At 41.2% G+C, this 12,273-nt stretch overlaps 1 protein-coding gene and 1 long non-coding RNA gene across 4 annotated transcripts; both read right to left on the reverse strand.

Moving 5' to 3' along the window:
- Positions 1-1,417: 1,417 nt before the first annotated feature.
- LOC103992890 (QWRF motif-containing protein 2-like) lies at positions 1,418-6,732 on the reverse strand. Of its 3 annotated transcripts, XM_065159650.1 has the most exons (7): positions 6,256-6,732; positions 5,092-6,159; positions 3,810-3,929; positions 2,709-2,825; positions 2,529-2,618; positions 1,887-1,994; positions 1,418-1,803 (listed from the first exon to the last, which is right to left on the reverse strand). In XM_065159650.1, the coding sequence occupies exons 1-7, from the start codon at positions 6,433-6,435 to the stop codon at positions 1,741-1,743; spliced, it is 1,746 nt and encodes a 581-aa protein (XP_065015722.1). In that variant the 5' UTR covers positions 6,436-6,732; the 3' UTR covers positions 1,418-1,740. The 3 variants fall into 3 exon arrangements, with proteins under 3 accessions (XP_065015722.1, XP_065015721.1, XP_065015723.1); XM_065159649.1 differs by having other exon boundaries at positions 5,092-6,731; XM_065159651.1 differs by lacking the exon at positions 3,810-3,929 and having other exon boundaries at positions 5,092-6,732.
- A 2,940-nt stretch (positions 6,733-9,672) lies between these two features.
- On the reverse strand, positions 9,673-10,564 carry LOC135642618 (uncharacterized). Its single transcript, XR_010498013.1, has 2 exons — positions 10,077-10,564; positions 9,673-9,994 (listed from the first exon to the last, which is right to left on the reverse strand). It is a non-coding gene; the product is annotated as an uncharacterized LOC135642618 (long non-coding RNA).
- Positions 10,565-12,273: the final 1,709 nt, after the last annotated feature.

The raw sequence follows: 12,273 nt of genomic DNA on the forward strand, positions 1-12,273 counted from the left end.
GGGCGGTGCCTGGTCGAGTTCATGCATCAGGAGGAATGAGCATGCTCGATCGATGCAACAGGGATTTTAAAGATGGCAAGAGAGATTGACTTTCAGGTTGGCTGCAGATGGCTTTCGCCCTCTTGTGATCATAAATTAGGGTTCATCTGATGTGTTCTTTTGATATGGCATGCGGATTGGGGGTGACGCGGATTCCACTTTGCTTTGCTAATTGCTGTGACGCGGAGCTGCAGACGTTGGGCTCCTCCACTTGACTCTCTCTCTCTCTCTCTCTCTCTCTCTCTCTATATATATATATATATATATATATATATATATATATATATATTATAATTTCAAGATTTATGGAGTGCACAACCTTGGCAGCTAGCAGTGACACTATTATAGCCATCGTAGGACTGTCACATTCTATAGTCCTTACACCGGGTATGCAGCTATTGCTTGCAGTTAGGTTAATGACCACTAGAGATTATCACCCTCGATAATATTATCATCGACAGTTTACTGTGATCAAGCACGAGTAACCTTACATCACCCATAAATAAGCGATAGGATGGATTGGATGAAAAAACAAATTGAGAATACAAACGAATCATTAATGCATAATAAATAAAAACCAATTTATACTTTTCTTCTTATCCTTCACAAGAGTAATGAATTTAGAGACAAAAGGAGATAAAAGAATATATGTAATCTCTCGATGACTCTCATGACTAAAAAAAGATGAGCGAAGATATGTAATCTCTCAATCACATTACATATCCACGGATCCTTATTTATCTGTATATTCATATATTTAATTATTCGTATTGAATTTCTAAGAGGTCAAGCCCTTTATAGGTGAGAGCAAAAGATTTAAAATAAATAATTAAAGGAGTTCCTCTCATCATGATCATCTCGTAAGAAATCCTATCAAAATTAAAATTTCTTTCTATTGGTCGATAATCGTAATCAGAATTCAATCATATTCACGATACATCTTACCTAATTAGATAGGATCACATAATCTAACTTTTCTGTTCGAATATCTTAATTTTCCCATATCTCAACTCGAGATAGATTGGAAATTAATCCCCATCGACCCCAAATCACTTTACTAGATTCATAAGTGTTTGTTTTGGGTTTAAGTCCACACTCAGTTAAATAGTTTAGGCTTATAGTTTGAGTTTTTTTTGTTTAATATTTTCGAATGTTTTATGACCTAGGAATATCTTCCTAATGCATTTGTAATAGTCCCTTTTTTACAATGGTGATTTGCTCCTCCTTCGTCCGTGAATATAGATTAATTGATCGAACCACGTAAATTTGATTTTCTTGTCTCTTTTATCATTCTGGTTTATTATTATTATTTATTACCAAATTACCTTTGATAAAATTCCTGGGGCAGCTCTAACAAGTATGATAGCATCATCATATATGTACATAAACTTTTCCTTTGATTTAGTATGAGTCGAACAACATTCAGGTATACAGGCAAGCCAATTCTTGCAAGAAAAGAAAAGAAAAAAAAGGCCATCGCTATGATGATACACATACACCAAAAGAGATCAAAAGAACCGAAAAGAAGATACACAAATCAACCACCCCCCAGGCCATATAGGTAGTATTAGGCCATTAGCTTTCCAGCAGAGCAAACCAATACTTCATGCTTTATTTCCTTTCGCAATCCTCCAGTTAGAAAAAGAAGAGTTTGTTGTGATGTTAGTGACCACAAATTTAGCAAGAGAATCTTCTCTGTGTTTAGATCAGGTGGGCTCCTCGTTTTAGTTGTATCAGATGCCCTTGCAGGCTACATTGTTTTACCTGGTTCATCAGTTTGTGTTAAGAAATTACTGGATGATACCTGGAATAAGGAAAAAGGAAATGGCTGCAGAAGTGAGACTTACATCCATAGCTGCTACTGTGGATAGGAGATCTCTAGATCGTTCAAGTAGTGCTCGTTCTTGGGCAACCACTTTAGTTATGTTAGATACCAAGGTACTCATTCCTTCTACCTGTACAAATGTATATGCATACGGAAATCAGGTAAGAAAAAAATCTTATGGCATTAACCTATGTCCTATGATCAGATACAGTAATCTGTGTTAAAGGACAGATCAAACACTTGGAATCATGTAGATGACATGAGGTAGGTTGTTCTCGGAGAAAACTCATCGGAATGAACCAATTAGCTGGTATGTGACGAAGAAATTTTCCTTCGAACATGTCAATGAATTATCAGGACACAGGTTTTCTGCAAAGAATCTCCATTTGTTGCTAGAAATATGACGTGGAACGAAATAACTTTTAAGCTGCATGTTTTTGAACCCTCAACCGCTTTGTATTGGAGCTGTTTGTGCCTATTTCTACAATTGAGTCATTTTGGTTTCTATTTTTATCATTCCTCTTAATCAATAATTTTTGTTCCTTATGCAAAAGGCTGACAGAGAATTTGAAATATGCACCAGTTTTATATACTCCAAAGCATCTAAAGCAATGATGGAAGAAAAGACTACCACTTGACAAGATGATTTTGTATAGGCAGTCACCTTTGATAGTAGAGAGAATATTGAGGATCCCATTGCCTGCATCATATCGACTGTTGAACCAACAGCATCTTTAACTTCCAAGATGTCTGCCTGTGAAATAAGCAAACCATGTTATTTCTCAAAGTTTGGACTGATATCACCGAGTTCATTCATTGAAATGAAGAATCAGAGGATACTAACCTTGGCTCCACTAACAACAGGAAGACGGAGTGTGCTAGCATTTAATGCTTCAATAGATCCGCATAATGAGCTTGAATGATCTTTCTCCATGACAGACCATTCATCCAAAGAGGCCATCTGCACTAACGAAGTTGTAGAAATTCAAATCTGATGCTCATAAACAACTAAATGTATAACAAATGGCTGGTTTCAACAAGGACATGTAATCAGCTAAAATTAACCAGATCAATCAAATTGGCAAAAGTTCATCTGCATAAACTGGGATTTATAAGTTTAACAGAGAATTGGACAGGAGTAGTGGTATCATTTGACATTGATCATGACTAGCTTGGGTCAATAAGCAACCTAACTGATTCTAATGAAGACTTGAGTTGCGATTCTCTCTTATAAGTTCAAGGGTATCAGGATGGACCCAAACAACTCTTGATTTGAATTGACCATTTTTAGGATTCATCAAGTTTTGAAAAACTTGACACTAACTCTTAAGTAATTCACTATTCATTGTCAATTTGTTAGGCAGAAACATGTCAAGAATGTATTGTCGAACCTAGCAAATTGTGTCCATTAGATTTCACCATTGCCACTCGAATATTTTCTCTCAAGATATTTCACTTGTAGTTTTTGGTTGAACCATAAGAGGAATGATATGATTTCTGTCTCCATGGCTACTTATTGATGACAAAGAGATGATTTTATTCCACTTATCATATGATTGTCTGTTCCTCTCCTCCATAACACTTTTGGAGGCTAGAGGAATCCTGGAGAGTTTCAACTTGGCACTTTGGTTTTATGAAACTACTCTGCATAAACAACAAGAGAATTGTGTAAAATCTTCCAAAAAAACATTTTGGTTTCTTTGTTATCCAAGGCTTCCCAACTAGGAATATGGTGGGTGGTTGGCATCTTGAGCAAAGAGCCACATTTACGATTACTTCAAATTTTCATCGAACATACACTGATTGATCAAAATTTCCAAATATACTTACATAAATATGAGGGAGAGAAGAAGCACTGAACTAAACTAAAACTAAAAGATAGGTTAACAAAGACTTTCACAGACAGATAATCAAACAAAGAGACCATCGGGAAACAAAGGCTTACTTGCCCCTTAAGAATGGAAGTTAGCTTTAAATTTTGTGTCAAAAGTTGTAGCTTGATCCTTTTAATAGTGATGGACTCACGCAACTTTGAGGTAGTTATCCATGCATCATACAGTTTCTTCTGTAAAGATCAAATGAAAACTTTAGCTATTAAAGCACCATATAAATTTCATTGAGATAGATGAAACAAAAAGCATTAGTTAACCACAATTTTAGACTTGAATGAAAGCATAACTATAACATTCAGGACAAAATTCATGAGCAAAAACATCAAATTAAGGATGATGTAACTGAAGGCAAAACAATAGATGAAAAGGATGATTTAACTGAAAGCATAACTGAAACATTTAGCAAAAATAATAGCAAGAAAAAAGACAACTAAAGCTCCATCTGGCTTATATGAGACGATCCATCTTTTCTTGTAACAGTAGTCATCCATTCCAACAATGTGTACTAGACTAACCTTCAATATATGTAGTTTCTAAACAGTCCAACATTTTGATCCTTAAAGCATGATAGTACTTGTATACACATCCTTTTAAATGTTTCTTTAAACTGCAGGGTTATCGGAAAACTATATACAACACAACAATTAGTCGCTTTTTAATGTTCTTTTTCTTTTCATGAGCAACATCTTCTATAGTCTTTTCTTCTTCTTCTTTAACAGTAAATCAAATATTCTGCAATCATTTTTTTCCATTATTTTAATGCACCATATTTTCTTTGGTTCCAAAGGACACTAGTAATTGCCTTATTCTGAGCTATCGGAAACAAATGATTTCACAGAATATATAAATCACGAAAGTCAAATCAAACAGTAGTATCTGAGAAGAGAAGAAGATCATTAGGACAATTTCAACTCACAACCAAGGACACAATAAAGTTCTAAAGTTTCATCATATTTTCAGTACAGTAATATTACAAGTGTAGTACAAGTGCACAACAGGAATAATTGATCATATGCTGATCATTATATGAAGCGGAAAATAAGGAAAAGAAAATACTTACAAGTTTGGTCTTTTTAATTCAAGAACATGAAATGAAAGCTATAGTTATTTGGTAAGGAATGAAAGACTGAAAAAGAAACAAAAGTTTTGTGCCGAAAGGAATTAGAGAACCTACTCTTATGCCAAAGCAAACTACTTGACAGAATAACCAATTTACATGTACGACATGTATGATCATGTTATGCTGGGGTAGTCAGCACAAATAGGAACTTGATCACAAACTATCGCATATATAACAAGCACTAAATTGAAGAAGAAAATTAACATCAACATTACCTCTACAGCTAGTTTCTGCATTAGCAGTGCAGAATAGGCCCTGGCATTAACACATCGCCATTGCAAATGCCGGTTATCAAGCAACCTCAACAAGTGAGCTTCCTCAATCCGATTCTCCCCTTTCTTTGCCCTCCGCACTTCAGTAGAAAAGCTTATAATTGAAGGGGCATTGCCCGGCTGACCAAATGGTGAGCTGTTCAATAATGCATTACTCCTTGTCCGCAATGGACTAGCCATACCCCTCGATGGTGAAGTTATAGGCTTGCTAAGAGAAGAAGGTGCCATGGTTCCATGGTGCAGAGAAGCTGGCCTCGAACAAGACAAAGGGTTATCCACCGACAATTTCTTTACCGTTCCCAGCTTTGGTTGTACCACGGGCCTTGCGTCCGGTGAAGATGAAGGGGAGCAAGGCTCAGGATGCCGATACAACCGGTTGTTCGTCTCCTCCCAAAATCTTGCCGGCACACTGATCCCACGCGGAGTCACCTTTGCTCGTGGGAGCACACTGAATTCTGGCGTCCCAGAATTACTACCAGAAGACACACTATCGGTATCGGACGAAGCTGAGAGATCACCCTGGTCAAACGAAGCCCTCCTCGTAGTATCATCAAACATCATAGACTGCTCGAGTAACCTGACGGTGGCCAAAATGGGTTCTTTCTTCTCAGAGGAACAATTCAAGCTCCTCGTCAACGGGTTGGACGGCGGAGCTCTCGAAGCGGGCCACAGGTGGTGGCTGTCTGAGGGCCTCGAATTCTCTAAATGATCACCAGCCTTCGCCAGAGGGGCACAAGTGGCACCGTGTCTCCGCCGCTCGGACGTGGGGGAGGCGGGCTTGGGTCGGCTGATCCGGTAGAAGAAGGATTCCCCCTGGAAGGAGACCGAGAGGCTCCGGGTCATGCAGAAGGCACGGGTGGCAGCGGAGGGCTCGGCCGGAGTCGGGCAGGGACGGGCGACAGTCGTGGAAGGCCGAACCCGACCGACGGAGTGCGATCGCTTCTGGGCCGCACACTGGGGCAAGGCCGGCGGCGTCGATGGCCGGGGGGTCACGAACGGCGACGGGAAGCGCTGAGAGCTCGAAGAAGAGAAGGTAGTGGCGGTAGAACACGAAGTGGCCGTAGAGGACGAGGGGCAGCTATAAGAGGGGAGGAACCGAGAATTGACCTTCTTGGTGCGAGCTCGTCCTGCGCCGGTGGCGGCATTGTCCTTCTCGGAGGGGATCAGCATCCGGGGATGAGGGTTACGGAGACCGTCGCTATGCGGCGGGGCAGAAGCGTTCTTGTGGGGATTCGGAGATTTCCTGGACCCGGCGGCGACGGTCGTGGCTGCGGTGGCGGCCACCATCGATCTAGTTCGAGATCCCGGCGACCTATCTCGATCTCCGACTTTCTTCTCGAACTACGACAGCCGGTAGCGGGAAAGGCAGTTAGCGGTCACATCGCCAGGCGGAGCACCAGACCCCAGACCTCTTCTACACTCCTTGAAGGAGGAGAATTAGAAGAATTGGAAGCAGAAGAAGAGAGTGGGAAGCAAAGAGAAAGGCTTTGCATCTCAGAGCAGGTGGAGGTTTAGATTCTTTCCCCCTCTCTTCTCATCTCTCTCTCTCTCTCTCTCTCTCTCTCACACACACACACACATTATATCCCCAAGCTTTCTTTATTTGTATTTTAGTGGGGTGTTTGCTCCCTTGCTAAGATAAGAGTGGGAGTGTATAATATAATTGAGATTGTAAACTGGAGTTTGCCAACAGTGAGCTAACACATGAAATGCAATAAATAGTGGCACAAAGAGAGAACAAATGGGTGGGGGCAGAGGAGCATCCAATCCCTCAACATCTTAAGTTACGCCTGTCGAACAACCATATAAATGATGTGATGTATTAAGAACAAAATACATGATGATGGGGTAGTTTCCAGCAAAGGGATCTCTCTCCTTTCTCTGCACTTCTTCTCGGTTTTAGGAACTGTGTGGGGTCGAGGTGGTCAAGAAGGAAATATTAGTTGATGAGTCCGGCTCATGTCCCTTATCGGATCCTTATTTTGGTGGTCATCATTAATGGTTTAGGCAGGATTAGGTGTGCATTCCTCTCAGCATGCTCAGCTTGCAAATGCAGGTAAAGCTCTTACCATGCTGAGCCCTTGGACAACTTTTGTCTTTTCTTCTTCCACGGACTCCCAAACTGTACCTTCTTCCGCAACGATATCGAAGGGAAGGAAGGAAGATGTTGATCTACGTGGGGGGGGGGGGGGGTGGGGGTTTGCAGTATGTATCTTCCTGGGGACATATGGTGTGGTGAGCCATCAGTGTCAAAGAGGACATTTTAGCTATATATGTATATGGTATAGTGGCTTCGTGAGGTGAATGAACAACATAATAGAATTATTGTTAGGTTAGGCTTCGAGTCAGCTTTCCGGTCTCCCTTCCCACCCCCCCCCGTGTGTGGGGTGGGTGGGTGGGGGGGAGGAGGGGGGCGGGGGTGGGGTGGGGTGGGGCACTACCGACCTCTCACACGTTGTCATTGTGCTCATCAGAGCCCACGGGCGGTTCTCCGTCCTCCCTTACCGGCCAATGAGTGTCTCAACACAACTTTAACTACGTATGACAGATGCACATGCATGGTCGACTTTGGTCTTGTCAAATATTAAAAAATATTATTAATTTAATATGATTCGGTATGTCATACCGAATCATACCGTCCGATACGAGCGGTACGTATCGATCCGATAAACTATTGGTATGCGGACCTCCTGCTACCGGACGGATTATGCTATAGTGCTACAATATACATTGTAGCAGTGCTACAGTGCTGGTGTATCGTTCGGTACACCCTAGTGTACCGCTTGGTACGTCGGTACTGTACCGTACCAAGCCAACCTCGAAACACTGGTATTGCATACCTTGCTTTGAATTATCATTTTTTTTTACGTAAATCTCTTTATACATATTATCATAATAAATTTAAAAAATTTATATTCTTTTTCTCGACTTCCTAAAAAACGTTCTCTTCCGATGGCATCCAAAATATTTCTCATATTTTATTTCTCATATCGAAACTCAAAAATATAAATAATGTTTATGAAATAATCAAATTTTAATTTTTAATTTTTTTATATAAAGATTCTTTGTCCTCGGGACATTGATTCTAAGAAAACGCATGCTAACTCAGAAAGAAAGATGGATTCAGATGCTAGAGAACAAAACAACTGTTCTTGGTTAACATCAGAAAGTAGTCCTTCCCCGAGTATCTAAGCTTTCAAAGATCAAGAAATTTTGCATCATATCCAAGGGAAAAGTACAAGCAGAAAGATTTATTGTTAGAGTAGCAGAACATGAGAGAGAGAGAGAGAGAGAAGCTATCAGACAATAATTTATAAGGAGACTCAGATCATCAGTACCAAACTGGTGTAGACATTGAAAGACCAAAATTTGCAGTTCGTCACCTCTACCTGTACATCAACATTTCAAGCTTAGCTATAAAGACAGTAAAGTTCAATGAGATCTGGTCCCCTTTGTGAACATTCCACCACCAAGCTTTTGGGGTCCATTGTCTTTATATTTTACAGAGAGGCACAGTTCATCCACTTTTCTCATCTCCATCCTTTAATCACGAGAAATCCTTGTGGGTCTGCATGCAGCACCAAAGTGAAAGCCTTTACACTGCAGGGAATCTCACTTTTGTCGAAGCTCTGACCTCTGTGTTCCCCCAACACTTTCCATTAAGGCACCAAAGAGACATCAACCTTCTGAAGACATCAGTTTGGATCCAAAGAACTTTGCGTGTAGGAAGCAGTTCATGTCATGCTGACTGCAGTTGCGAAACCTCATACAATGTCATGGTGGCCAAAGAAGACAAGACTTTCTTTAACTCCAGTCATAATGGCCAAAGAAACACAAACATTGGACTTGTGGAAATATGACTCGAGAGATTTCCAACACAAACATGAAAGTTTGGTAAATAAATTACAGCAAAAAAGAAAGAAAGAAAAAAGAAAAAAAGAAGAACAGAAAGCGATTAGAATGATTGATCTTGCGAACAGGGAAAGGAAAACAGTTAAACCTATCATTAGCTTGCTGCTTCAAGATCTGTTCACAGAAACCTAGCTCTTAATTGATTGCCTATGTTGACAAAATGCAGTACAAAGTGAGGTAAAGTGACATGTAATATAATCATGTCAATATGATAGTGCGATAGCATGGAGAAGATTCAAGCTTGTGCATTAACAATGGAGGTTCATCGTAATCTCCTTCATTTTCTTCCAAGACATCTCTCCCTGCCTGAGTAGGCTCGGTCTATTTCTTGACATAAAGGCGAAAGGTATGATGTCTCAATCAATTCACAGTTCTAAGATTATTCTGACATGTTTTACTGATCTGCTTTTGAGAGCAAACGTCCGGTTTAACCGTTGTCATTTGAAGACTTGAAGAACAAGACGTAGGGATCTTATCGGGACGAACCAAGGAGCGTCGTCTTCCCCAATGTGTTGCAACGAATAGTTGCAGAAGATCATATCTTCCGGATAAAAACATCAAACCGAGCATGGATATTATACAACTACATGCATAGTCTTTGTTTCACCATCGTACAAGAGAGTCGTAGTAGCTTGCCGTACTTGGTTTATCCTGATGAGTCTTACAACACCAGAAACTTAGTAATTAACAGTACACCTACAGATCTGATAAGTGATAGACGAAGCAGAGCTGCTGAGAGAGATGATCCATGCTTGGGTTGGCTTGGTGGCGTTGGCCGGGGGATACATGGCATGCGAGGAGTACCGTGTTCGATTGGTCAGGATTTGATGGCGGCTTTCGAGCTTGGCACTGTATCGAATGGGAAGTAATCCTCCACATTTGCACCTGCTAAATCCCTTCCATTTCTCATGGCGCTGATGTCGAAGCTGTCGTCCTGAGAAGAATGCATGCTCGTTAGTACCATTTGATCAGGGAGAAGGCATTCTGCTATGCCTGTAAAACACCAGTGATGGTACCTTCAATTTCTTGTTGGTGATGATCGCCATGACACCTCCACCCTTTGCAGGCACAGTCGAGGCATAACCTGCAGCAATGGCGACTCTATTGCTGGAGGAAAAGAACGCAACCGCTGCTCCAGCCACGAAAACCAGAGCAAAGAAGCGCAAAGATCCCATCTTTCCACAGGATTCTTCCGCACCACAATGATATCTGCCGCGTGCCTGTAAGCTACGCAAAGAAGGGGCTCGCAAACAGGCCCTTAAATAACAGAGGAGCCCATAATTGTTGGGACAGGGGAGAACAGGGGCTGAAGGGAACCGGAGCAGGGAGTTCCTTTCGTCACCACCGCCACAGATTTTAAGGCGGCACCGGGAAACCCGCCATGACTGCCTCCCACGCTCCCTTCCCTCCCTCCATTTACTATAGTACGCTGAGAGACCGGGAATTAAAAACCAGGGAGCGTGAGCGTGGGCGTGGGGAAGAGAGCACGTCACGCTCCGTGGATTGCAGGCAAAACCACTAAAGAGTAGTGCGTTGTGCGTGTCCATATTACTACTGGCTTAATTAATCTGTCGTGAGCGACCGATATAAAGAAGGGCATATTGCAGATTCCGAAGCAGAGGAATCTATTTAGTAAGTTAACACTGGTAAAAGATGACAGTATTTACCCTCAATTCCCATCTTCTCCGTAACTGCGTGAGGTGGGCGTTAATTCGCTTCTTGTTTCAGTCATGCATTTGATCAAACAAGTACGTATTTTAAGGAAACGCACGTAGTACCGTTCTGTCATGGACTTAACTGGTTTTGCCTATGTCGTGCAGCACCCTTATGTGTCCGTCCACAAAGGTCAACCTCCCCGAAACCTCCCATGGTCCTTTAGGACCCACAAAAGAGAGAACAAATAGAGAAAACGTCTCACTCGGGATCCACAAGCAAACATCTCCGAAAACACTTCATAGACAATGCAAATTACAAACAGACTTTACAAGCTCTGAACAATTGCACAACAAAGGGTAAAATGGTCTATTATAGATCGAAAATCTCTCGTACGTGTCCACATGACAGAACCTTTATCTATAGCCTAAAACGATCACAAACCTAACTAAAATGGGACTATTAAGCCTTCGACCGTCTCTCTACATGCTATACAAATACAAAGCATGAACATACCAAAAGACACAAACATACATAAGCATTACATCAAATATCTTGTTTAAAAGTTTATCCTGACAGTTCGGTACGTCACCACTCAAAAACTCAACGTTTACTCCCTCCATCAATGGCGATACCCTCTCCTCTCTTCCCTTCTTCGATTACGTCATGAAATTTCTCTACCCATAACCTCTTTCAGCGCGAGTTTGCTGAGGAAGAGCAGCTCTCTGTCGGCAAATCCGGGTAGGTGGAAGCTCGAACGACTTGCGACCACTTGCCGTCATCGCTGTTTCCGGATTCCCCCCTGCTTCAGGTTTTGCCTTTTCATCAAGTAAATTAACATTCGACTGGAGATTATGAGTCGAGGTGGATGTAGCCATCGATCGATGATGAGCTTGGGATTTTGTGAGCTACACCTGTTTGCTTTAATGTCCAAAAGAGTCTTAGTGCATGTAGTCATCGAGCTGTAGTGAAAATAGAAAGAATTCTCGTGAGATTATTCATGTGTTCCATCTCATACAACCTGTGATAATGACATACCCAACGACGTCTCGGTCCCAACATTGGCAATACAAACAACAACCTTTACGTTTCGTATTGATTGATGCAATCAAGTGATAGGTTCCCCCGGTCCACTTGCTTCTCACGCTGTCAACGTGGTAGGTTCCCCCGGAATTATTAGGCCTCGGTCACATGTTGGCCTATGGGAGCATCAAACATTTGTTCTTGTTTTAACCAACATGGAAACACACGCACGTCTCTTGTTGGATCATCACCTTCCATTTGTTAGTGGACTTGTCACCAGACCTATGGAACTACTCCAAAGAAATTACAAAAGCATCTTTCCAGAACATAAAGTATGGCGTTAATAATTTGGATTACGACGCGCCTTTAACCCCTCCCTTTTTTTTCTTTTTAGACAATTTTATCGAATATATATATATATATATATATATATATATATATATATATATATATATATATATTTGAAGGGTTTTGTTTAGACATCAAGTACTAATGCAAATACTAAATAATAGGTGACCTCTTCTCTCGACAAAATAA

Source organism: Musa acuminata, chromosome BXJ3-7 (assembly GCF_036884655.1).
Source record: "Musa acuminata AAA Group cultivar baxijiao chromosome BXJ3-7, Cavendish_Baxijiao_AAA, whole genome shotgun sequence".
Classification (NCBI taxonomy): domain Eukaryota; kingdom Viridiplantae; phylum Streptophyta; class Magnoliopsida; order Zingiberales; family Musaceae; genus Musa; species Musa acuminata.

Excerpts from the sequence above, each read along its gene's own strand:
- LOC103992890 (XM_065159649.1), bottom strand. The coding sequence starts at position 6,435 with ATGGTGGCCGCCACCGCAGCCACGACCGTCGCCGCCGGGTCCAGGAAA. Across the intron at positions 3,930-5,091 it reads TGCAGAAACTAGCTGTAGAG|AAGAAACTGTATGATGCATG; the intron begins GTAATGTTGATG and ends TGATCTTTACAG. Across the intron at positions 2,826-3,809 it reads CTTCCATTCTTAAGGGGCAA|ATGGCCTCTTTGGATGAATG; the intron begins GTAAGCCTTTGT and ends TCGTTAGTGCAG.